Source organism: Sus scrofa, chromosome 11 (genome assembly GCF_054392235.1).
Source record: "Sus scrofa isolate SSC_HxYL_T2T_F1_AM1 chromosome 11, Sscrofa_HxYL_maternal_Yorkshire_Landrace_v2.0, whole genome shotgun sequence".
NCBI classification, from domain to species: Eukaryota; Metazoa; Chordata; class Mammalia; order Artiodactyla; family Suidae; genus Sus; species Sus scrofa.
In genome coordinates this window covers 11,433,116-11,457,806 of record NC_139393.1, presented here as the reverse complement: position 1 = coordinate 11,457,806, position 24,691 = coordinate 11,433,116, and the positions used below count along the sequence as shown (strand labels likewise).

Sequence of the window (24,691 nt, the reverse complement as noted above, 5' to 3'; positions counted from 1 at the left end):
TAGTTGGTTTTCACTTGTTATTTGTTATCTTACTGTGAAAGCTCTTATTGCATTCTTCTTTATATCCTATATTTTTTAACCCTTTGGTTTTTAAAATGACAGTGGGATATTACTATAAGAGCCAGAAGTTCTCAAGGCATTTTAACAATTAAAGAATTCAGAAGAATATTGAATAAATAGACCTACTTCTTTTTCTCTTCCTTCCTCAATCCCATTTATTCCCTAGAGAAAACCATTGGCAGGTGTTCCTTCGAGAACTTTTCCCAGGTATTGGTAAATACATATCTTTAAAAAAAAAAAACAAAACACGAAACGGCTGATAAGAGACATATGACTTCACAACTTGCCTTTTCACTTGGAAATATTTATTGGACATCTTTTTAGTCAGCGTAGAGGGATTTGCCTTCTCCTTTGCAGTTGCTTCATTAGAGATGTTGTGAAGACTACGAATTGTCCTCTAATAGCTGTAATTTTTCTTCCATCGTAATACAGTCCATGAGTCTTAGCAGGGCACATGCACGTCAGGAATAAAGGCTACGTTTCTGGCCTTCTTGTAGCCAGGTATGGCCACGTGAGTCAGTCTCGCCGATAGGGAGAAGGTGATCTGTGTAATGTCTGAGAATAATCCTGAAGGGAAGATCTCCTTCCCTTCCTTCTTTTCCGTTGGCATGAGTATAGATGTGATGACTGGCCCTGGAGCAGCCATCTAGGTCTATGGTAATCTTGGGAATGGAGGCCAGAAATGACAGAGCATCAGTGTGAAAGGAGCTTGGACCCTTGACTCTGTAGCACACCACTCCATCCCTGGACTGCCTGATTGCATATTTTTATAAAAAGAAAACATGCAATAAATTTTTAAAAATTTAATCTGTTCAGCTACTGTTATTGTGGATTTTCTTCCCATTCCAGCTGAACCTAATCCTTTATAAATAGTTGTATTTTAAAGGATTTCATTTTGTTCATTATTTTTATCTTTTTTATTCCCTCCTAGTCTCTCAGGTCTTTGAAGGCTTACCTGTGGTCTTAATCACCCTTATTGTCTCATCACTCTATCTCGCACACATTTAAAGCTCAACTGGTATTTGTTAACTTGAATTAAACCTGTTTGTTGCTGATCACAGAATTTACTACTACCTCACACTGTATGGACAGGAAGAAAAATAAATTTGAAGGAATACAATTTCATTTTGTTGTTGTTGTTGTTGTTTTCTTTTTAGGGCCATGCCCACGGCATATGGAAGTTCTCGGGCTAGAGGCTGAATCTGAGCTGTAGCTGCTGGCCGATGCCACAGCCACAGCAACTCAGGATCCTAGCCGAGTCTGAGACCTTTACCACAGGTCGCAGCAATGCCAGATCCTTAACCCACTGATAGAGGGCAGGGATTGAACCCACATCCTCATGGTTCCAAGTCGGGTTCATTAACCACGAGCCATAATGGAAACTCCAGAGATATACAGTTTCTGATTTGCAATAACTAAGTGGACTTCCCTTATCTTGAATTAATCCCAGAACACTACCACAAGCACATTGTTGCTTATGAATATAAATCTTTTAACTTTACAGCACTGTTGATGTTGATCATGAAAATATTTATCTTAGTGGAGCCTATAGAATTTTGCTTGGTTTTCAAATCTCTGTGCTATGTAACTGCAGCTAACTTTTTCAAATAATTTGTCTCATGATTTTTTTTTCTTTTATGGCCACACCTGTGGCATATGGAAGTTCCCAGGTTAGGGGTCAAATCGGAGCTGCAGCTGCAGGCCTACATCACAGCCACAGTAATGCTGGATTTGAGCCACATCTGCAACCTACGCTGCAGCTTTCAGCAATGCTGGATCCTTAACCCACTGTCTCATAAATTTTTATGCCTTGACAGCTTCTTCTATAAAATAATATCACAATAGCTTTTGGTGGAAGTGGAGGGTTGGACCAAATGAGTGGTTCTTATCCTCTTGTTGATCAGAAGTAGAGAGACCATATAATTTATCAACTAAGCTTTTAAGAGTTAAATGGGGCCCTACTAGTCATTATGCTGGCACATGGGCATAAATGTGACTGTTCCATGCAAACTGTGATATGCTGTCTTAGGCCTCTGCAAGAATGTGAAAAAAAAAATAACCCCTAGGTTTTCTCATTAAAGGAACACACACACGTGCACCCTAAATTTCACATATGATTTCAGCAGTCCGTGAACCCACTTGAGTTTATCTGTGAAGTTGTAGGGATCTCCTGGATTGAGAAAGAACCCAAAGTTCCTTCCATCAGTCTAGTATGATGATGATCTTGCCTCCGTTACACAGCTGATTCTGGATGATAACTCGCATGAAGTACTGAACCCTGGGCTACAAATCAGCAGCTGGTGTCTCTACACTTAGGAGACTTCAGGCTTAAGATGCAGCCTCCTCCCACCATCAGTTATGGAAAAGGGAGAGATTGGGCCAGCCACTGCAGCAGCCTTATTGTTTCCAGTCACACAGAAGCTGAAAGCAGAGGTCACCTGCCTGCAGAAACTCTTTGCCTAACTAAGGAATAGACCTGGCGAAGGGCTTCAGGCGTCCCCTCACCAGATGTTCCCCGAACCCACTCTTTCTCATTGCTGCAGACCCCAGACTGTGTAATCTTCCTGGAGTCCCCACACCAGAGCAGCTCCCAGACACATTGGGAGTGAGTGGTTGTCTCTGTAGGTGGGGTATGGTGCCCAGTCAGAGTAGTACTGTTTGAAAAGCAAAAGCAAATGTGTATTGTTCAATTGCATATAAAACCATGGACTCAGCTTCCCATTTGAATAGAATGGGTAAGACAGACGGCAGTTAGAGAAGTATTTAGAAAATGGAACTCAGGATGACAAAGGAAGGAGTAACTTTTAGTTCACAAAGGGAGGAGTAGAAAGGAGATTATACCTGAATGAAATCAATACATAATATGGAATAGAGATGGTTATCATTTGAAAAGGTTTGAACCCACTATTACCAAGGCAACCATCACATTGTGGAATTGCAAAACAAGAAGGAAAAATAACTGGAATACCCAAACTCCAATTTAAGGAGCAATTTGTGTACAGACGTGAATTTAATAAAGAAGATGAAAAGCTCCTTTGTTCAGAGTAACTTTTGCTGGTAAGCAAAGGAAAATGTATTTGGAAAAATTAACATTCGCTTCTACATTTTCAGAAAATATCAGAGAAAATATAGAAATACCATTCAAACTACATATTAGATCCTGCTGAATTCATATAGGGTTTCGCTGGTCCTTTCTCTCAAAGATGTGGGCGTTTCATACACAGTGATATTTAACTTTTAAAGCTCTCTGTGTGATAAGTATTTCATGAAGACACTTTTTTCCCTCCAGAAGTTTGAATTTTAATTTGAACAAGTGGACAGGTTGAACAACTTTTATTTATTTTTTTCTTCTTTGTATTTGTAGGAAGCAGTTAAAGAGGTTGGTACTGAGCATTTAAGATAAATTTTGCATGAGAACGTTGACTGCATAATTTCCTAGGGAGTATGGTAAAAAGCTAATGGGATGTTAAAGGTAATAGTTATCGCCTGGTTTTTACTAAATGAGAGCCAAGTGTGTGTATTTACATAAAACTTGCATCAGGCTATGCAGAAAGCACAGACTTTTGTTCCAGCTACTTTCTAAAGACTTTTTTTTCTCCAGCGAATTTCTAAAGCTCTAGTTTTCATTGTCTGTTCTTTCTATTCATTTCAACCTTGATCCATTGCACATGCAATTCCAGTGACCCCCCCCCCCCCACAACACATATACACGGGTGCAATAGTATAGGAAGAGGGGATAGAAGGTAAACTATTAACTTATAATTGTAGTGCTTTAGGGCCAATTCAGAGAGCAGTCCTAGAATTTTGTATTGTCGGGATCAGGGATCAGGAACTACCCACTGTCTTTAATCCTTTTAATGATAGCCTTATTGATGTAGTAGTCCAAACAGATGTCATATCCATATGGGCTGCTGTAATAGAAGTACCATGGATAGAGAGGTGTTCCTTTTTCCTTCTTTTTTTAAGGGCTGCAACCATGGCATATTTAAGTTCCCAGGCTAGGGGTCGAATCAGAGCTGTAACTGCCAGCCTACACCACAGCCACAGCAACACCATATCTGAGCTATATCAGCAACCTATACTGCAGCTCGTGGCAATGCCGGATCTTTAACCCACTGAGTGAGACCAGGGATCGAACCCGTGTCCTCATGGATACTAGTCTGGTTTGATATTGCTGAGTGACAACAGGCACACCCAACAGGTTTTAAAACAACAAACGTATCACAGTTCTAGGGCCTGGTAGCCCAAGATCAGGGTAGTGGCATGGTTGAGCTCTGCTTAGAGCTGTCTTTTAGGTGGCAGACCTTTGACTCCTAGCTGTGTCCTCACATGGCAGAAAGCAGAGAGAGGAAGCAGTCTCTCTCATGACTCTTTTAAGGGCGCCAATCCCATTCATAAGGGCTCCACCCTTATGACCTCGCTCCTAATTACTTCCCAAAGCCTCACCTCCTAATACCATCCCATTGAGAGTTAGGGGTCCAACATACGAATTCAGGCAGGGAGACAAACATTCAGCCTGCAGCACGTGTTTTGTGTAGCATCTTTCTTTTCATGTCAGAGGTCTTAACATCAGATTATGTAGAGGAAAATCCAGTGCCAAGGCAATCTGCAGCTGTGATGACCAGAAGCCCATAAGCAAAATGATGGAAGTACTGCATTGGGGAGGTCTGTAAATGCAGACTCCCCTGGGGATCGCTGCCTTTACTATGGCTGGACTAGTAAAACTCAGCTAAGATGACAGAAAGCTGCTCAAAAACAGTTGTCAGCACCACCCTGAACTTGCTTTCTCTAGTTCGTACCTGAGCCCCCCCGGGGACTCCCTCCGTTCCTGACTGGTTTCTCTCCTAGGTTTAGAGAAAATGCCTCTACGGAGTCAGCTTGCCACCAGGTCCGTTGCGGTAAAAAAGTACCTCTCAGCTCCCTTCACCTCCTCTTGCTCCACAGCATGATCAGAACAGAAAAGCCCTCGGCCTCTGACATTTACCTGTCCTTTCTCTTTGGCACTGTCCTCGCACTGAACATCTGCTCCCTTGTAGCCAACCGGGGACTGTCGCATGTACCTGAAGACCAGTGGAAAATCTCCCCACTTCCGAAAATCCCCCCTCAGCAGAACGCTTGCCAATCAGACATGCTCTGTCTTCCCTGTTTTTACTGCATAAAACTTGCTCTCCTTCTAACACTCTCGAACCTCGGCTGCATCAGGAATGAGGGCAGAGCTGTGTTCCCTTGCTGCAAGTTTATGAATCAACAGGCTTTGTTCATTTTGCCTTGGACTTCATGGTGCCTTTGACAGCGTCACTTCTGCCCCTGGTCTTTGCATCAGTTTTCACTTTAGGCCCCTGGAATGGTCCTCCTGGACCTCACCGTGAACATGTTATATACTGTCGCTGTTCTTCTTTTCTGGGGCTGGTGTGGATAGCAGGGTCACCCTGGCTTGGAGTCACAGTGAATGCGGCCGAAAGGACTCAGGGTCTGCTTTATTCAGCCCGTCCGCTTAAAGGGGATGAGAGTGGTGGATTGTTTCTGCCATCCCTCGGTTGCTGTTTCCATGATGTTTCATTCCTGTGCAAGAGGGCATCTTTTCCTTGTGTATGTCCTCCAGGCTGGTTTTATGAGCTTCCTGATTCTCTGAGCTACATGGTGTGTTTTGGTTAAATCTCCTTCCTGCCTACAGCAGCCTGAGTTAGGTTGTTTTGCTTGCCGACGTCCTCCAGAAAGATAGTCTCTTTAAATGAGAAGAAACCCAACATCTACTTCTCAGGGGCTCATCAGGCCTGCTGCTTCCTGAAAGTGCTGACCTCATTCCTTAGGAGGCTAGATAAGCATTTATTCATAGGATGGGATTGCAAGGAAGGTGGAGGCAGACACTGTGAAGGGCAGAGCAGGGCACAGAAGGGCATCCAAGGGCTTCAGAGACTTCCCCTAAGGCCTGTTCTGCTTCCAAGAAATGCAATCTGAGGGAGCAGAATGAGAGGAGAAGCCTGAAAGCTCAGTATTGGATTAAGTGACTTTCCCATACGTGAGTTATTTGTTGATTGGAAATAAATCTATCTAAATGTCGTATTGATCTTTTTGCCAGGTTGGCAAAAATCCCAGGGACAGGGGTTTCCCACTGAGGAGGGCATTGGGTCATTGCCTTCATAATGATACCCATTTTTAGAGGCTCCTTTGGAATTTTGAAAGTGCTCAAATGGAACTCCTGGTTTCTAAATCACTATAGCAGTGAGTATTGTACTTTGGCTTTGAGAATCAGAACTGCTGTCCTTCAGGCGGAGAGCGAGAATTTATAACACCTGAGGCCATATTCCACTCCAGATTAGCATGTATTACACGAGTGATAACTGAAATTGCTCTACTAAGATGTAGTGACAGATTCAAACCACATCCTGTTGATGACTGCTTTGTTATCTGTGAAATATTCAGAATGTAGAAAGAAAAGGCGACTGAAGATAAATAACTTTATTTTATTATTCTGCCTTTATCATCGTGAGCATGTCTTAATACTTAACTTTAAAGTGTTGTATATTTTTTGATACCAAGTGATTAAACATCCAGATTATTTTTAGTTTGGTTTTGGAGAGATCTCCATTGAAGGTAAGCTGAAGCTGGAAGAAATTATATTGGAAAGTTTAATATTAGTGAAATTATGTAATCTGGCCTCTAAGGAGAATTGTTGAGAAAAAGACCTTGCCTTTGATTTTAGCTTGTTTGGATTTTGTTAGACAACTGCAACACACATGTTTTAAACCAGTGCCTTTACTTTCTGGATATACAATAGCTGAGTTCTGTTCTTACCTTTTAAATAGAATCTTGATTGAAGTGAGAGCTGAAGAATAGAAAGAGCTACAACAAGAGTTCCTGGGAAATGCCAGCGATATCCTTCAGCACTGGTTTTGTCCAGTAAAGACGTTTTTAAGTGCAGTTAAACAGCACAGGAATTAGGCTTGATGTGTTGTCTGCTTTACATGGAAACATAGAAAAACAGTTATTTAATGTCTTTTTGGAGGATAGGGGCTGTATAGTATTTATCTTTGTATTTGTATGTGGCCCGCATACTGTCTGACCTGTGCGTGCACTCAGCAAATGCTGAATAAATGATGATGTGATGATCCTTGAGAATATAGCATACATCAGGTTTTTCACCTCGTCCTGCAGACTTTTTTTTCTTTCTTTTTTGTTTTAGCAATTCATTGAACAAAAGTGGTTTGAGGGCCCTCATGGGTGGGTGGCATTTAACCAAACAAGAGTCTCTGTCTGCTGAGATCTCTTGCAGCAGTGGCCACGTGGGAAGGAGTATGTTTGTCAGTCTTGGCACTTGTCTTTGAACTAGCTGATCCCTCTCCCATCAGTTTCCAGATGAGATGTTGGAAGGATGACAGCTCTGGGGGAGTGGAGAGTAGGAAGGATCCTGGCTGCTTGGGTGTTACCTACTCAGGGAGCTGGTGTATGCATTTGAATGTGAATACCCTGGACACAAAAGTACCAAGGACAAATAATACAATGGGATGAGAAAAGAGACTTTCTGTGAAACAAGTTAGACTAATTAACCCGGAAGAGGACATGTTAGTTGACCCTAAAGCCTTATGAAGCCAACATTTCCTTGTTTACAGTCTCTTAAAAAGAGTGTGTGGGGGAGTCGTCTTCTTGTAAATATTTTATTTATTTTTTCTGGAGCTTGGAGCAGAGAAATATTTATTGATCGAGAGAGTATGAACAGAGAGGATGGGCGATATGAGTTTGTCTCAGATCCATCTATTGGATGGCCAAAGCAGAAGGCTTTTATCATTTTTTTAATTGATTATTTATCAAAAATTTTTTCTACTTAATTTAAAACTTTTTTAACATATATTTGTTTGTTTGTTTATAGGGCTGTGTTTTTTCTCTCTTTGCCCTATTCTTCAACCTTGCTATTTCCTTAGTCCTTAAAAGGTCTGCAATCTTCTACTTACTTTGGGTTGCAAAAGTCATTGGGTAGCCTCTTTTGTTTCAATTCCTCCTATCCAATCAGATTTTAAGAACTCTGTATTCTACCTCCAAATTATTTTTGCCCTTACTCACTTCCCTCCATCCACGTTCCCAGCATCTTGCAGCCTTCTCTCCTCTTGCTTGGACTTGTAAATATATCGACCTGTTCCCAGTAGCTTCCTTCTCAGTTCCATTTTCCGTATCAAAATTAGGTTAATCTTTATAAAGCAGAGAGAGCTGTGACCATGCAGCTTCCTGCCCTCAAATTTTCTGTAACACTTTATCTATATATCAAAGCAAACACAAATTCTTTAGACAGGCACCCTGGTTTCCACATTCTAATGTTATCTCTCCTCTCAGCCTTATTTCCTACCATTTCTGGAAGCAAGTCCTGTATTCCACTGAAGTGGATTTCTTGTTGCTGCAGAACTGCATTGTCCAATGCTGTAGCCACTAGCTATTAGTGGTGAGAGAAGAAATAATACAGATGAGAGACCACATATGAAAATGGAACTCCAACACACAGTCTGCAGCAAACAGCGTGGAATACCAGCCCATGATCTACAGTAACCAGCTTGTTATCTATACACTAACTTACAGCAAGTCAGACTACTATCTCTAGAAATATTCCAGGAAGCTAAGCAATAACCCCTGCAACAGTACTCCCCCACAAAAATCAGAATTTGACTCATAACTGATAGTTTCTCTAACTTAGGACCAATCAGAGAAAGCCGGCTATGTACCCCTAACCAAACACTTCTAATTAGCCTACCTGCGCCTTCCCCAGGCCAGCAGTCTCCAATCATGGCACACCCAGAGCCTTCCCTTTTTCCACTGGAAAGCTGTCCTGCTCCTCTGCCTGCCTTTGAAGTGCTGCCAAAATGCAGAGTGCAGATTGACAGTAGCTGACTCGCTTGTTAGAGCACTCTGAGTAAAGAGCCTTAGCCTGTTCTCATTTGGTTGGTCTTTTCATTTCCACAGTGGCTAATTAAATTTTAATTAATTAAAACTGTATAAAATAAAAAGTTCAGTTGTTCAGTTGCCCTAGCCGAATTTAAAGTGCTCAGTAGCCGCCTGTAGCTTGTGGCTACTGTACTGGATGGTATAGCTATGGGATGTTTCCATCAGCTCCACAAGTTTCATTGGACACTCTTATATGTCTGTAGTTTTCCTGCCATATGCTACTCCTTCTGCTTGGATTGCCTTCCTTCTACATCTTCACCTGCCAAACGCCTACCCTGCTTCCAGGAACTTGCTTATACTTCTCTCACGAAAGCTTCACTGATGCCTGTACTTAGACATCATTTCTATTTCTTAGGTTAAACCTCTCTTATGGCACTTAGCATTGTCCTTCTTCTAGTTGTATGATCTCTTCCATCCAGCTCTCCTGCTGTTTGCAGACTTCCTGACCTTAGTCATTACTTTATCCCTTTATCCTTGCAGGATCTTGTGCTTCCTACAGAGTAGCCACATAATAACTTTTCTTTCTCTCTCTCTTTTTTTTTTTTTTGCTCAAATGTGGTTTGGGGAAAATAAGGATCAGGTTGAATTATTCACTTTAAGAAGCCATGGAATGATAAATGGAATTGGAGTTTGTTTTTTATTTAGGACATAGGGTGTACAAATATCATTGCATATTTCTTTGTCCTTCCCTTCTTGACTCTGCCTCTGTCATCCTCTAGACAACTTCTTTAACACTAGAAGGATGTTTATAAAGATAGCTGGGGATCATCTCAAGTCTCCCATTGTTATTTCTCAAAAGTCCTGTGGGCTCTCACAAGTCTTTGATGGAACAGCAACTAAGGAGGAATCTACAGGTCTAAGATTCCCAGCTTACTATTAGAATGGCTAACTTTTAATAATGTCTTCAACACACCAGGTGGATTCATGCCTCTGTGCCTTGCTCATATTTTCTGCTCGCCTGAAATGTGACGCCAAGTTTACCACCTTTATGCCACCTCTGTTCCTCATGAATTTCCTTCAAATGCCAAGTTAAATATCACATCGTCTATGAAGTCCTTCTTGCTCCTTTCTCTGATGTTTATCAATACCTGCTTGCACATCTCTTTATTCTCCATGTGGTGGATGAATGTAAACACTTTGCTTTTTAGGGCTGCACTTGAGGGGTATGGAAGTTCCTAGGCTAGGAGTAGAATCAGAGCAGCAGCTGCTGGCCTACATCACAGCCACAGCAACATGGGATCTGAGCCATGTCTGCCACCTACACCACAGCTCACGGCAACGCTGGACCCTTAACCCACTGAGCAGGGCCAGGGGTAGAACCTGCATCCTCATCAATACTAGTCGGGTTCATAACCCACTGAGCCACAACAGGAACTCCTCACTAACTCAACACTAACTTTTAAAGTAATGTTACTAGGACACACACACACTGCCAGTGGAAGAAAGTTAACCCACATATATTTCTTTTTTGGAGGGTTGCTGCTGCTGTTATTTTTGGATCCTTTAGGATAAAATTCACTACAACCCAAAGAAAAAGCTCTGTGATTTCTCTCCCTTCACCAGCAATCTAACTCCAAGGATCATGAGCTCATCATTTCCTAAGTAGAGCTTGCAAACCTACTCTTCACTTTGTACACCAGCAGAAATTGTATCTGCGAGAAAGCACTTGATATTCACTGGGCGCCTGAGGTTTGAAATTTGCAAGAAATGGAAATGGACAAAGGACTGGGACTTAAGTATTTGTTAGGGGGCATGGGGTATCCTGGACTAATTGGTGAGACTGCGGTGTTAGGTCATAGCTGGGGATGAGATTTTAAGGGGAGAGACAGCAAGAAGAAAGTGAGTGAGAGAAGAAAACGAATCACCCGTGTGGGTGCCTTGACGAAGTGCGTCTTCCTTTTGCAGGTTCAAGACAGTGAGGTGCCCCTGACATAATACTTGTTTCTGCCCACCACCATCACACCCCTACTCTGTCAGGTTTTGGAAAACCCTTTAACAAAAAACTATCTGAATCTTCATCATAGTTTAGTCATGTGTTTGGACCCTTCTCTATTGTCCATCAAACATCAGTCTCTACTTCACTGTGGGCTCCTGGGTGCCAGGACACAAACACCTAGCCGGAGCAGTAAGAATATTCTCCTTTATGCTGCCCACCTCAGAGAGTGCTTACAAGAGGGAAGAATCTTGCCCGTAGAATAATTATAACAGAATCATAATAAGTATTTATTCATTTATTCAATAATATTTGGAATAGATTTTGCAAAAATTGTTGGCTTATGCTAAACTGAGTAACTTGAAAGCAGATGCTCTGTCTTATCTCTCTTTGTATCGTGAATAAAACCTCTGATGCATGGTTGGTGTTTTAAAAAATTTTTACAGAATGAATTACTGAACCTGCTGACTTACGAAGCTCAGTTATTGGGCTGGAAGTAAATGCACTAGCTATTCCATTGGGGGATTTCTTTTTCAAACTCATGGGCTTTCTTTTTCAGGCTGGAGAAAGAGATATGGATTTAACTTGAAAAGCTATGGCCAGTATTCTCTTGTGAAGACAAATTGTAGAATTATAAGATCTCAGAGCTGAGAGAATCTTAGGACTCCCTTATTCTCATCCTTTTGTGGATGAAGATATCGAGATTCAAATAGTTTTCACAGAGCTTTTAAAATGTGAAGATATTCTGTTAGAGTCTTGCCAACAGCCAAGTCAATTTAAACGTTTGGGCTTTCTAGTTCAAGTTCCATTTACTTTCTCAAGGTTCATGAACCTTTCCCACTCAGATCCAGGTCTGGGTGTGGCGGTCATTGTTTGCCATCCTTTCATCCTGCTTCTTCAACCCACTTGCCGAGAACTTAGCTCACTCCCTCCTCTGCCTCCTCCTCTCCTGCTGACCCTGGAAGAAACACACATTTATTCCAAGGACTCCCTCTTCTAACTTCTCCATCTACCTTTCACCATCACCTGGCTCCAAACGGGCCCCAATAGATGGAGGACTTTGGAGAAGAGAGGGTCATTTAATTAGGAAAACGCTTAGTTTTTTTCCCCATAAATCTGAATGTTTTCTGAACAATAGATAAAGGAGTTTTGGAAAATCCATGATTGTGTCTTTAAAAAATCTCTGGTTCATTTAACCTGGTTAATCTAGAGTTGCTATAGGTTGTTCAAAGAAAAAGTGTGAGCAGCCCATCTGCATCATGGATGTGTAGGCGTCGAAACATGGATCTGATCAGAGGTTGCTGTACTTTTTTTTGTGGTTCTTTTGGGGTCCAAGTCGAAATTATGACTTGCTCTGTAATATCGGAAGGTGGAGGTGGGGAGGTATCGTGTGTCCAGGTGCAGAAGAATGAGCAGAGTGCTTTACTCTCTCTCCTTTCGGTCTTACGTTGCTGAAAATCCAACCAGTAGTGGCATAAAGAAACTGGGGTGTCTCTTTCCTCTCATAACAGGAATCTTGGAGGTGGCTTGGTGACGTTTGAGGTGTAGCAGGGTAACTCTGCCTCAAGCAGTTGAGGTCTGAGTGGTAGTGGTCAGGGCCAGAGAACTAATTGACCATCTGAAATTTTCTTCAGATTAACTGGAGAAACTATTACCACACATGGATGCAGCAGCATTCTATGAGGAGACGCTCTCCGAACAGCCAGGGTTAAAGGTTAGCAATAAGCATAATAACGGGGGTGCTGGTGCTTAGGGCTCCAGTGGGAAAGTACAGGAGGTTCTAACATGGCTCGTTGCACATTTTCCCGTTTCTCACCCAGGCGCTGGTGCTGATGGTCATTCTTGCTCCTGGCTGGAAGCTCCCTGGAGAGGCACTGGTGGCAGCAGGATTCTCACCTTCTCGAGGTGCTCAGGGTATGTCTGGAGGTTGACTTCTCTGTTCAAAGGAGGGGAGTTGAGAGAAATTTTTTTTCTCAGCTGCGGTTTGCTCAGGTGTTTTTGTTTTGAAGTGCAGCTGTCCCTCTGTAATCCGCGGGGTGTGCGTCTGCAGATTTAACCAACCTCAGATGGACGGGGCGGTTGCCTGAGTTTTGGCCATGACGGAGTTTTTCCACTCAGACTAAACATTGATCCGGGTGTCCTAGGGCTTCTTGATTTTTTTCCCAGATCTTGAATGTAATAGAGGTACTTGTGTCTGTATGTGAGCTCTTAGCTGGTTGGTCCCCAGTAAAGTAAACGTCACTTCTGTCTCCAAAAGGCCATTATAGCCTTCGTGGCCTACTGGTTAGGATTCAGTGCTCTCAGCAAGACCGTTATTGACTAAGATAAGAATTTTGGAAGCAGTGGATGCTTTGCATTCAGTTTCAGGTGATATTTTGGTAGGATTGATAGGGGCCCTACGGGGAAATGTCCATTTCATGGATTTTGAGAGAAAAAGACAGGTGATCTAAGGTGCCTGGACACAGAGATGGTGAAAATACTGAGCAGAGGTGCGAGCCTGTGGTTACGAGGATGCTGATCAGAAACAGGCTCTTCTCCCAAAGAAAAGGATTTGGAGGGTCAGCTCTGCAGGCTGGGCCGTGTCTCCACCCTGGCTGCTGAGTGTCAGCTTTCTCACTTGTGAGGTGACACTCATACTCTTTGTTTTTGTGTTTAATTTATACTGGAGTTTAGTTGATTTACAGTGTTGCATTGGTTTCAGGTGTACAGCAGAGTGATCCAGTTCTACATATAACAGAATGTTGACATACTCTTTTACTTTAAATAAGATAGTATGTGCAGATGTACTGAATAAACTGAAAAGAAATTCTTCATGACTTCCCAGTTCACACATGGGCAAAAAAAGAAGTCAAGTGAATTATTCTGAGGGGCGTCCTTTAGCAAGAATCATGTTAGGTCAGTTGAGCAAGAATTCTCCGACCCTCACAGCAATTTTCCATCTGCTGACCCTCCACCCCTCCCCGCTCCTTGGCTGTAAAATCCCTACTTTTCCTTATTCTGTTCTGACATGAGCTAGAGCTCTCTCTCCTACTGCAAAACCCCATTGCAGTGCTCCCCATACCTATTGCAGTGGTCCTGGGTAAAAAATACCTTACTGTTCTTTAACAGGTGTCATGATTCTTTTTCCTGTAACATAGTCTATGCTTTTTCTCAGAGATCAAGATGTTGTATCTTATTTCATGGATCAATTTGTTGTAGGTAATTTTTTTCTCCCATCTTTCCTTGCAGAATGTACCTATATAGTCAGATAAACTTGTATAACTATTTCCAAGAGGAATATTATTCGGACAATTTGTTCCTTCTGTTTGGTGTACTGGTAAAGGAACTAGGCAATAGAAATGTAAAATTAGTGAATTCTTTGGACAGTAAAAGCCTATAAAAAGGAACACAGGGGTTTCTATTCAGGTTTGCCTGTGGGAAAACACAGATGAAGATGGAGTGGCTGGATGCGAATTGCTTCATCTAAAAATGACACAACCATTTTAGTACAATATGGGATGGCATCTTTGTCGTGTAAGCCTAGGTTTAAGAATATTTACAACCCAGTGGTTCTAGAGTCTTGAGGGATTTTATTTCTCTGCTATTCCACACTTGTTGGTTTTTCTAACATGGATTTCTGTAGCTGTCCTCTGCTCCATCCAACACAGGTGGACTGTGGTTTCACAAATTTTGGATGGAGATTATGTTCCTAGTTTTTATTTTATTTCCTTTATCATGAGGCACTTCTGACAAGTCTCAACCTGTTGAAACAGCTCATTTTCCTGCAATCTATTGAGTATGTTGGTATCAGGAGAAGGAAGGGGGATTTTAAAGTTTTTTTTGTTTTTTTTTGTTTTTTTGGTTTTCTTGCTTGTTTCCAAACCTCACCTTATCCAGTAAGTGCTGGAAAGAACTGATGAGCCACAGTTCAGTAGAGAAAGCAGCCGGTGGAGAATCACTGCCAGTCAAGGCACATCCCTGTTACCTGGCCATTTTATCTTTACAAACTCACATTTAAGGAATCTCAAGGGGATAGTTTTCCCATAGTATAGATTTCATTCTTCTAACTGTAGATGGAAGAGAATGAAGCCCACTAACTTTGATTTTATTTTAAAAAATTAAAAAAAAACCTTTACCACATAACTAAATTTACTTTCAAACAGCTGTGTTTGTTTATGATTCCAAAATTAATCACGTTTAAATCTATTCTAATTCCTTAGCTGCTTTTTGTCTCTAAAACATACTGATACTTGGAATTGAGAATTGTCTGTCTTCATGCTCACTTTCCAGGTTGGAATCCTGGGTACATCAGGGAAGCTCTCCTAGTCAACACAGGAGACGCGGGGAAAATCAGGTTGCTAGAAGCTCCTTCTCAGTCATTTTTTGGACCGTAAGAGCTGAACGATGTCTGTCAGGAGTGAGGTGGGCGCCTTATTCGGTACGAACTTTGCTGGCTCCCTGAGTGATGACATCGCACTGGAGTGCATGCCTTTAGCACTGTCACATCCTTCTCCTGAAGAGGTAACACGGGTCTCAGGAATTTCTGCATGTCTTTGAATTGTGTCAGAAACCCTTCCAGGTCTCCTAATTGTAGGTTTAATACGGGAAAGTGCATCTAATTAGGGATCCTTTCCTGGTGCAGATATTTTTAGAAGCAGATTTAGACGACAAGGATTCAATTCAACTATGTCCATTATGTTTAAAGGTGACCTTAGAGTATGTGTTTTCATCATTTCCGCACAGTAGAGCTGGCCTTGTGCTGGTGCACTAGAGCTGTCACACCTGGCTCCCTTGTGATCAGAGACATGCCAAGAGAGAGTGACACTCTCAGCGCAGATCCAATCCATGACCTTTGCCTCATTAGCAGCCTGACCCAACCAATCAGAGAAAAGGCTGCCTTTGATTCTGTAGCACAGACATGGCTGTGACAAGGACAGTGATCGACTCCTTGATGTGACTCCCAGAGGAAGCCCGGGTTCTCTTTGAAATGCTTTGTCCGTGCTGACATACCAGTGTAGGATGCCTTTCACTTGGCTGTCTTTCTCCCCCTCTGGATCTCATTCTCTCTTTAATTAAAATGCCAGCATGCTCAGGTTACCCACTGATCTTACGTAAATGCAAGTCATATATCTATTTCCTTTTTCTCAGAAATGCATCAAACACTCACAGATATGCACTGAAATCCAATATCTATATTTTTAGATTTTTTTTAATTAAAAAAACTAACTGTTCATTAGAAATAGTTCTAGAATTACTAAATAAAAGGTAGCAAAATAGTACAAAAACTTTCAGTGTACCCTTCGCCTGGCTTACCCAGATGTTGACGTCTTATTGTCTTAGCATAATGATTGAGAGAGTGTGGAATCCACTAGGGAAGCATAATGATCAAAACCAGGAAATTAACATGCAATATGATTAACTAATCTTCAGACTTTATTAAAAATTTCCCCATTGTTCCACCAGTATCCCTGTTCTGATTTAGGAGCCAGTCCAGGATCACACATTGCATTTAGTAGTCCCGATTTCTTAGTATCTTCCAATCTGGGACCATTTCTCTGTCTTGACTTTTGAGGAATACCAGCTAGTTACTTTGTAACACGTCCCTCAATTTGAGGTAGGCGGTGCTTTCTTCATATCAAAATCAGACGACGCATTTCTTTTCGGTAAGAAACCACCATAGCGATGTTGTGTCCTTCTCAGTCCATCACTGTATTACTTACTCTGATCACCAGTAATGCTCACTCTGATCACTTACGATGCTGTCTGCCACTGTAAAGGGACTAGTCTACCCTTTGAGATTAAAAAAATAAAATAAAATTTCTCCACAAATCATGTTGTGGAGAGATAACCAAAGATTATATAAGCATACTGTCTCTTACAATATTTACTTAAATCTTTGGATTTTTCCAACTAAAAAGTGTAAGTGCATGAATAAAATCAAAAAAGAATTAAGGGAATTCCCATCTTGGCTCAGTGGAAATGAATCCGACTAGTATCCTTGAGGACACAGGTTTGATCCTTGGCCTTGCTCAGCAAGTTAGGGATCTGGTTGCCATGAGCTGTGGTGTAGGTCACAGATGAGGCTTGGATCTGGTGTTGCTATGGCTGTGGTGTAGGCTGGTGGCTACAGCTCTGATTCAACCTCTAGCCTGGGAACCTCCATATGCTGGGGATGCGGCTCTAAAAAGACAAAAAACAAACAAAAAAGAATTAAACACATGCAGAGATATTCCATGACCATGATAGAAAGACTCAACGTTGTCATGACATCAGTTCTCAATTTGATCTGTAGATTCAGTGGACTCCAAGTCAAAATCCCAGCAAGTTATTTTGTGAATATTGACAAACTCATTCTAAAGTTTACGTGGAGCAGCAAAAGACCTAGAATAGTCAACACAATATTGAAGGAGAAGAACACAGTTAGAGGACTTATGCTACCTGACTTCAAGACTTATTTAAGACAGCCTTTTCAATAAATGCTGCTGGCAAAACGGGACATCCACATGCAAAATAATGAATTAGACATAGACGTTACTACCCATCCATCTCAAGAATCAACTCTAAAAGGATTACAGCTCTAAATGTAAACCCCCAAAACTATAAAGCTCCTAGAAGGTAATAGAGGGGAAAACCTAGATAACCTTGCATATAGCAGTAACTTTTTTATATACAACACCAAAGACACAAGGCATGAAGGAACTAATCAGTAAGCTAGATTTCATTAAAATAAAATCTTCTGTTTTGCGAAAGACAACGTCAAGAGAATGAGAAGACAAGCCCAAACTGAGAGAAACATACTTGCAAAAGATATCTGGTAAAGGATTGTTAAGCAAAACATACAAAGAACTCTTAAAACTCAACAATAAAACAATTAAAAAATGAGCCAAAGACCTTAATAGACACCTGTTATTGTCGATAATAAAGTATATACAAAGATGCTCCACAGCATGTGTCATCAGGGAAATTTGAATTAAACAAAAATGACATAAAACTATACACCATTAAAGTGACCAAAATCCAGAACACTAATAAGACCAAAAGCTGATAAGAATGTAGAGCAACAGGAACTCACATTGATTGCTGGTGGGAAATGCTAAATGGCACAGCCGCATTGGAAGGCAGTCTGGAAGGTTTTTAGTAAATGAAACATACTTTACCATGTGATTCAGCATTGATGTTCCTTGAAACTTACCCAAGAAGCTGAAAACTTACGTACAGCAAAAAACCTGCACATGGATTTTTATAGAAGCATTATTCATAACTTCTAAAATTTAGAAGCAACCAAGATGTCCTTCAGCAGGTGAATGGATAAATAACCCGTGATACATTCTGATAATGGAATACTATGCAGCACTAAAAAAGAAATGAACTATCAAGCCTTGAAAAGACATGGAAGAACCTTAATTGCATATTATCAAGTGAAAGAAGACAATCTGAAAGATTACACATTGTATGATTCCAACTATACAATATTCCAGAAAAGGCAAAACTATGGATATAAAAAAGATCAGTGGTTTCTAGGGGTTGGAAAGTGGAGAGGGCTGAATAGACAGAGTAGGGGAAATTTTTTGGGCAGTGACAATACTCTGCATGATACCGTAATGATGGATACATGTCACTATACATTTGTCTAAACCCATAGACTGTATTACACCAAGAGTGAACCATAATGTAAACTGTGGACTTTGAACGATTATGATGTGTCAATGTAGGTTCATTAATTGTAACACGTATCCATCTGATGGGGAATGTTGATAAATGGGAGGCTGTACCTGTATAGGGGGAATGGGTATATGAGAAATCCCTGTACCTTCCCCCTTGGTTTGCTATAAACCAAAACAACTCTAAAAAGCAAAGTTTTAATAATAAAAAAAAAGTGTTAGTGAGACCTTGTGATCTTATTTTAAAGATATGCCAAGGAAAATTAAGACTACAGAAGTGAGAATAAAGAGATTTATTCTCCCTAGTAAATTTTGGGATCTGAATACCAAAATTGTCCTTTGTTTCACCAACATCAGTGTTGTACTGAGTGATCTTTAGAACTTTCTTAGATTTGTTCTTGGCTGAAAAAAGAATCCAATACAATCCATGAAGAAGAATATTGTTTTAAAAATTTATCATAAAAAGAAATGTACCCCCCCAAAAAAAATTCAGAGTTTCTCTGTGACGTAGTGGGATCGGCAGCGTCCCTGGAGCATGGGATGCAGGTTCGATCCCTGGCCTGGCACGGTGGGTTAAGGATCTGGCAACCCGAGCTTGGATTTGATCCCTGGCCTGGGAACTCCATATGCCTCAGGGCATCCAAAAACAAGAAAGAAAAAAAAAATGTATAAAAATTCATTGAATGAAGTACATATTCACTTCTGTGTGTCTAGATCCAGCCTCCTTCCTTTTTTTCTCCCATTTTATGGAACGTTAATTGAGCCCTACTCTATGCCAGGAACCAGGCACAAAAACGTGAGTATAACATAGTCCTGACTTTGAGAAGTGCTGTGCCAGCAGCAAAGAGATGGCGTTTTTTTTTTTAGATTGGGTGCTGGGAGTATTGGTTGGCTGGATTTGATTCATTGAAACCATGAAGTGAAAATCAAGGTGTGGCATCGCAAAGGACTGAGGTGAAGTCAAGATGAAGATTGAAATCTGACAAAAGTGATGCTTAATGTCAGGGGTGCACATTCATCTAGCCTGCCTTTCTGGGTTTGCTGGTCTGTGGTTCTGACTCGGGGCTGATGGTTACTGGTTTCTACAGAGGAAGGAGCGGTCAGATGCAGTCACCACGGATGTGTCTGAGTGAGTGAGTGCCCTTCCTCCAGAGGCACCAAATTACCCCCAGCCTGGGGAACTTCTAGAAACCAGTGCCGAGAGAAGGAAGCCGGAAGACTCTTGGAAGTCCTCCGACCACAGTGCGAGGCTTGCTCTTCTCTACTTCATCCTCAGTCATTTGGGAAAAGGGCAAGCTGAACACACTTTATGCCTTTAAAAAGGGCAATGTAAGGGTCTCGTAACCTATAAATGTTGCTACATTATTAAAACGTGACAACTTGTAACCAGTAAATGATGAGTCTTTTCATTATCTGTGATTCAAATAGTTCCTCCAAATCTCTCATTCCAAGAATTTCTCAAAAGGATTTCAGGCATCTCTTCATGCATTTTTACTGCATCATTAAGAAAAATATTGTGGTAAAACATAAAAGCACACCATTTTATAACAGGTGAAGAGATCAATTCCACCTATAAGGTCATTAATGAAAATGTGAAAACGATACTTTTATCAGGTAGATGTGTAGTAACATTTCTAACAGATCTCTTCATGGAGAAAATCTTATAGAAACAGGGCACAATAATTCAAGATATCTGAAAATGATGCCCTGGATTAACAATTATTTGTTTAAAAATAGAGATTCTATGCCATTTTATAATTTTTCTGACTGCATAAGACAGTGGGAAAAAAGTATATCATTCATTTTACTCTGCAGAGCTATATATCTTTCAGGTCATTTATGGGGATAATAATGCATATTCTCAACCATTTCAGCTCCTTCTGCCTTTTTATTCTGATTTGGTCACCCCTTTTCTCTGGTTTTATTAGAAGACTGAACAGACCTGAATTCGCAATCAGTAATGCTGGCCAGTTCAATGACTCCCATAACTGTCACTGCCAAGGCTTCAGAAAAAGACTTCTTGTGAATCCCCTTTGAGAGAGAAGCAGCTTCTGTTTCGCAAGGTGGCTCAGGGCACCCCACTTGCTGCTAAGCAGGCTAGCAGTTGCTAGGTGGGGAAAAGGAGCCCTTTTTTCCTAGTGCTTCGCGATTGATTCTTCATGCATAGTATCCCATGTCAGAGACAGCCAACATGCCAATCGTCAGGCCTTGTGAATTTATTTAGTTCCTTCCAAGTCTCTGGGTGCATAATCACAGTGTTATTGGAAATTTGATAACAGCACGTAAGTGTTTCTTCACAGGCGGGGCAGTCCCGCTTGCTCAAAAATAGCCAAAAGCTCTTTCGGACTTGTTTACCTCGAATACAGACCACCATTCACGGAGAGGTTAGAAGTAATGACTGCACTAAGAAAATGACGTGCTGCCTACAAATACCATCTTAAACCAACTGTGCTCTACGTAATTCTCCCCACCCCTTCTCATCCCCTTCTTCTTTTAATGTCCTCTTCGAACATTATTCAAAATTGTGACGAATTGATCTGACTCTGACAGTGTTGTAGCTCCCTACCATGTTTCCTTAAAAAAAATTTGGCTCTACTTTTTCTGTGTAATCTAAAGCTGTCATAAGAATGATGATCAGCTACCCAGGAGGATTTATATGAGGTAAACGCTAGCATTTGCCACTTGGTCACTGGCAACACAAGAGAAAAGTGGCCCAAGTAGTGATATGAACGTGCTCTGCTACTCGCGTCGTAAATGACCACAAGCCCCCGCGTCTCTCCACACTTTCTGCCCGTGAGCCAAGGAGGTGGATGTGGCTGCGTTGAGTGAAGAGAGGAGTGAGGGGCGTGTGGAGGAAGGGTTTTGCTGTGGTTAGGGAGGCTCTGCCTGGACTGCAGCCTGTGACCTTAACTTCCTGCCAATGCCTGGCATGGGCTGGATCCCCTTTTTCACACTTACCAGCCCTGTCCCTATTCTAGAAGTGAAGTTGAGTGCTTTTGTCTTGGGAAATTTGCTTACCAGCTAGACATGGTGAAGGCTTCCAATTTAATATCGAGGTTGTCGTAGATAAGAAGCCCAGAAAGACGAGGCAAGCTTCTAAACTATTCTTTGCAAGAGCAATAATGAGTGAAGAAAAGAATGACCTACTGTAAACGATGGCCCTACTTTGGGGGGTAGAGCTATTCTGACATTTTCTAATAAAGGGCAAAGTGAAAAAACAATGCAGAATTGTACACACGCTGCAATCATGACTCCAGAAAATAAATTTGTGCATAGTAATATGATTGGGAAGAAACACAATAGAATGTTAAAAATTTCGTTTGTGCATGGAAGGGGATATGGATGAATTCCGTTTCCTTTCACCTCTTCTTCTTTCCCACTCTTTCTGTAATGAGCCTGAATATCTTTTCATAATGAAACAAAATGAACAAACTAAGACATGCACACACATGCACATGTACTGAAAATAGATTTAAAAAGGGATTTTAACTCATACTAACTACTGGGTTTATTTTGGGTTGAAAGCATTGCCTCGGTGAGGCTCTCATTTTAGAATATAAAATACTGCATAGTAGAGGGTAGCCTTAATCCATTATTGCCTCAGAAGGAAAAAACGTATCTATTGCCTAGCCTGACAGACTGCAGAGAACATGAACCCAAGGGCGTGGGGGTTGTATAGGTAGGTTCTGATGAGAAAGCCCCAGGTCTAGGAAACTTTTGGCTGGTGGAGGGCACAGCTCTCTGGGCAGACACCTGGGAGGAAGTGGCATTGAAGGGGTTTTCAAGGTAGAGAAAGGTGCTGTGGTATATGGGGAGGGTTAAGGAGAATGGGGCAGGAGGAGTGGCAAAACCAAACTTGCTTTTTATCTTACCAACCTTCATGGTGCTGTAAACATGTTTGTTCATAAATCTTTAGGTAAAGATTAAGCTTCTTTAGGATAAGTCCCTGGAAGGAAAAGCACCATATCAAAGAGTATGGGTAACCTGAGACGTTGGATAGTCAGTTTCAAGCATGTTCTTGGTGAACAGTGCCATTTAATATGAGCCAGATCGGCAGCACCTGGCCCCAAATCAGTTCCACGCGACCTGACGCAAAAAGGAAAAGTCCAGTCACTTTCCAGGACCTCTTTGCTGACTTTTCTGAAAGGGGTCAGCTAAGTTCTCCTTTGGTGAATACTAGAACTTTCAGGAGGACTTAAATAGTGGCAAAAGAAGTGATTTCGAAGTCGCTTATTTGGAGAGACAACTGAAGCCACCTTTACATGAAAGTGAAACACAAGCCATCACCACAGGGCTCCAAACTACCAGCTCCTGTATCAGCTTGCACATGCAGGCAGACCTCTTTGTTTCTAGCACTCGAATGCGACTGTCTACCAGGGATCAAATTAACTGGAAATAAGCTCTGGAAGGCTGACAACTTTAATTGTCATTTAATAGACCCATTTCCTAAACTCCCTAATATCTTGTGTTGATTGTGATTGTCAAGGGTCCCACGAGTAAATCTAATTTAAATTGATGCTCAATTTGGCCAGGATTGAAGAACTACTGGGTGGCAGTTGTGGAACATAACTGGGTAAAATTCCTTTCATCTGCTGGTGGTTAAAGTATTTGAACTTTAATACTTAAAATACAGCCCATCTGGAATCCTTAAATGAGAGCTTTAATTCTCAGAGAAAGGATTTGAAGGTCTCTTTGTCTTCCACGGAAGGTTTTAAAAGGCAGTCAGCAATTAATGAATGAGAGCATGGGTAAAATAAAATTCTTTTTTAAACCGGATTTTAATAGACTCATATCTCAACTTTGGCTTGGTAGCGTTTAGGATGAAAAGATGCTGGTTATTTGTGTGACCTCTGGGAGGCCTATGATTATTGGGGGGAAGGAAATTATAATCCTTCAGCCGTTCATGCTTGGAAGATTACTTTCAATAGGCATATAAATTATCCGTGTCGTGCTTTCCTTTTGGGAAAGGTTCAGAGGCTATTACAGTAAACAGAAAGCATATAATGGGTCAATATTAGCTGCTCCAGTCCTTTCTTGTTGTTGTAGCTCTTTTCTCTCTTTCTCTATTAGGGTCATCCTTGTCAGTTGAAAAAATCGGGGTGTTACGTTCTTCACATGAGCTATTCCTCTGCTTTTCCTGAGCTACCTCTGTCCAGATGCCAGGCACACTTTATAGGCATGGGTTTCTCATTAAACCTTCGCATGAGTGTGAGTCCTGCCGCATAAATTAGGGGAGCTTCTCTGAGACCTACTTAAGGATCGTGTCCCTTTTATGGCTAGCAATCCAAAAGCATGTTCATTACAGATATGAATCGGACATGAAACACCGCAGCACACTGCCGTCAAAAGCCTTCAGGCTGTTTCTCCAACTTTTCAGAAACTGTGGTACTCTGGCCGTGATAGAAGGTGAGAAATGATGTCTCTTAATCCTTAACACACGTGTACACCTCAGAATTCTTGGTAATGATTGTTGCATTGAAAAAGCCACCATTGAGTGAAAAAGTATTTTGGGGAACAATGCAGTGGCACAGTTGCCCAAAACCGGGGTTAATAAACCACCCTGGGTTATAAGAAGAGGTTGCTGTGGTCGAAAAAAGAAAATTCAATAGCTAATTTCTAATATGGAGGATAAAATGAGGTTCAAGGAGACAGTTTAAATGTTTGGGTACATGCTTGATTTTTTTTTTTTTTTCTAATTCTCTGTGGACTTTACGACAAGCTTTTTCACAAAGCGCTGATTGTGATTTAAATATAAAACCAACAGACTTTGCTGTGATAAAATTTCTTGCCTTCAGATTTGCTCATTGAATAAGAGGCTGATAATACAAAAGAACATGTTTTGCTTTTACTTATGTCGGTAGAAGATGTACAAAATAATAATGTCAGTCTGAAATAATTAAACATTTTTTTAAACTTCTCAAAAAAAAAAACCTTGATAGATCCCTCTGCTTGAGAAAGATATCTTAGTTTCTTTTTCAAGATTCAAAAGCAAGGGCCATGAGCTGGAGCTATTTGCTCATTTGAAGTAAATTGCCTTGACAGTGCATAAGAGAGAGAAGAGCGCTGAGATAATTGGGTTCAAAACAAGTGTTTGCAGAGTGGAGACAGGAAGCTTTTTGTACAGATGAAA

General features: G+C 41.2%; 1 protein-coding gene across 13 annotated transcripts in view; it reads left to right on the top strand.

Moving 5' to 3' along the window:
• The window catches only part of LOC102159559 (uncharacterized), a 555,170-nt gene that overhangs the window by 204,069 nt on the left and 326,410 nt on the right, over positions 1-24,691 (top strand). For 5 of the 13 annotated variants that reach the window (XR_014819296.1, XR_014819298.1, XR_014819294.1 and 2 more), the window contains one exon: positions 12,742-12,835. The exons of 1 other annotated variant lie outside the window; for it this stretch is intronic. Coding sequence is in view for 1 of the 12 variants with exons in the window: in XM_084981566.1 (XP_084837692.1) it covers positions 12,582-12,635; positions 12,742-12,835 (148 nt within the window). In the remaining 11 variants the exon portion in view is untranslated. Of the gene's footprint in view, positions 1-12,555; positions 12,636-12,741; positions 12,836-15,190; positions 15,422-24,691 lie in introns of all 13 variants that reach the window. 7 more of the 13 variants (XR_014819290.1, XR_014819291.1, XR_014819292.1 and 4 more) reach the window with 3 other exon arrangements.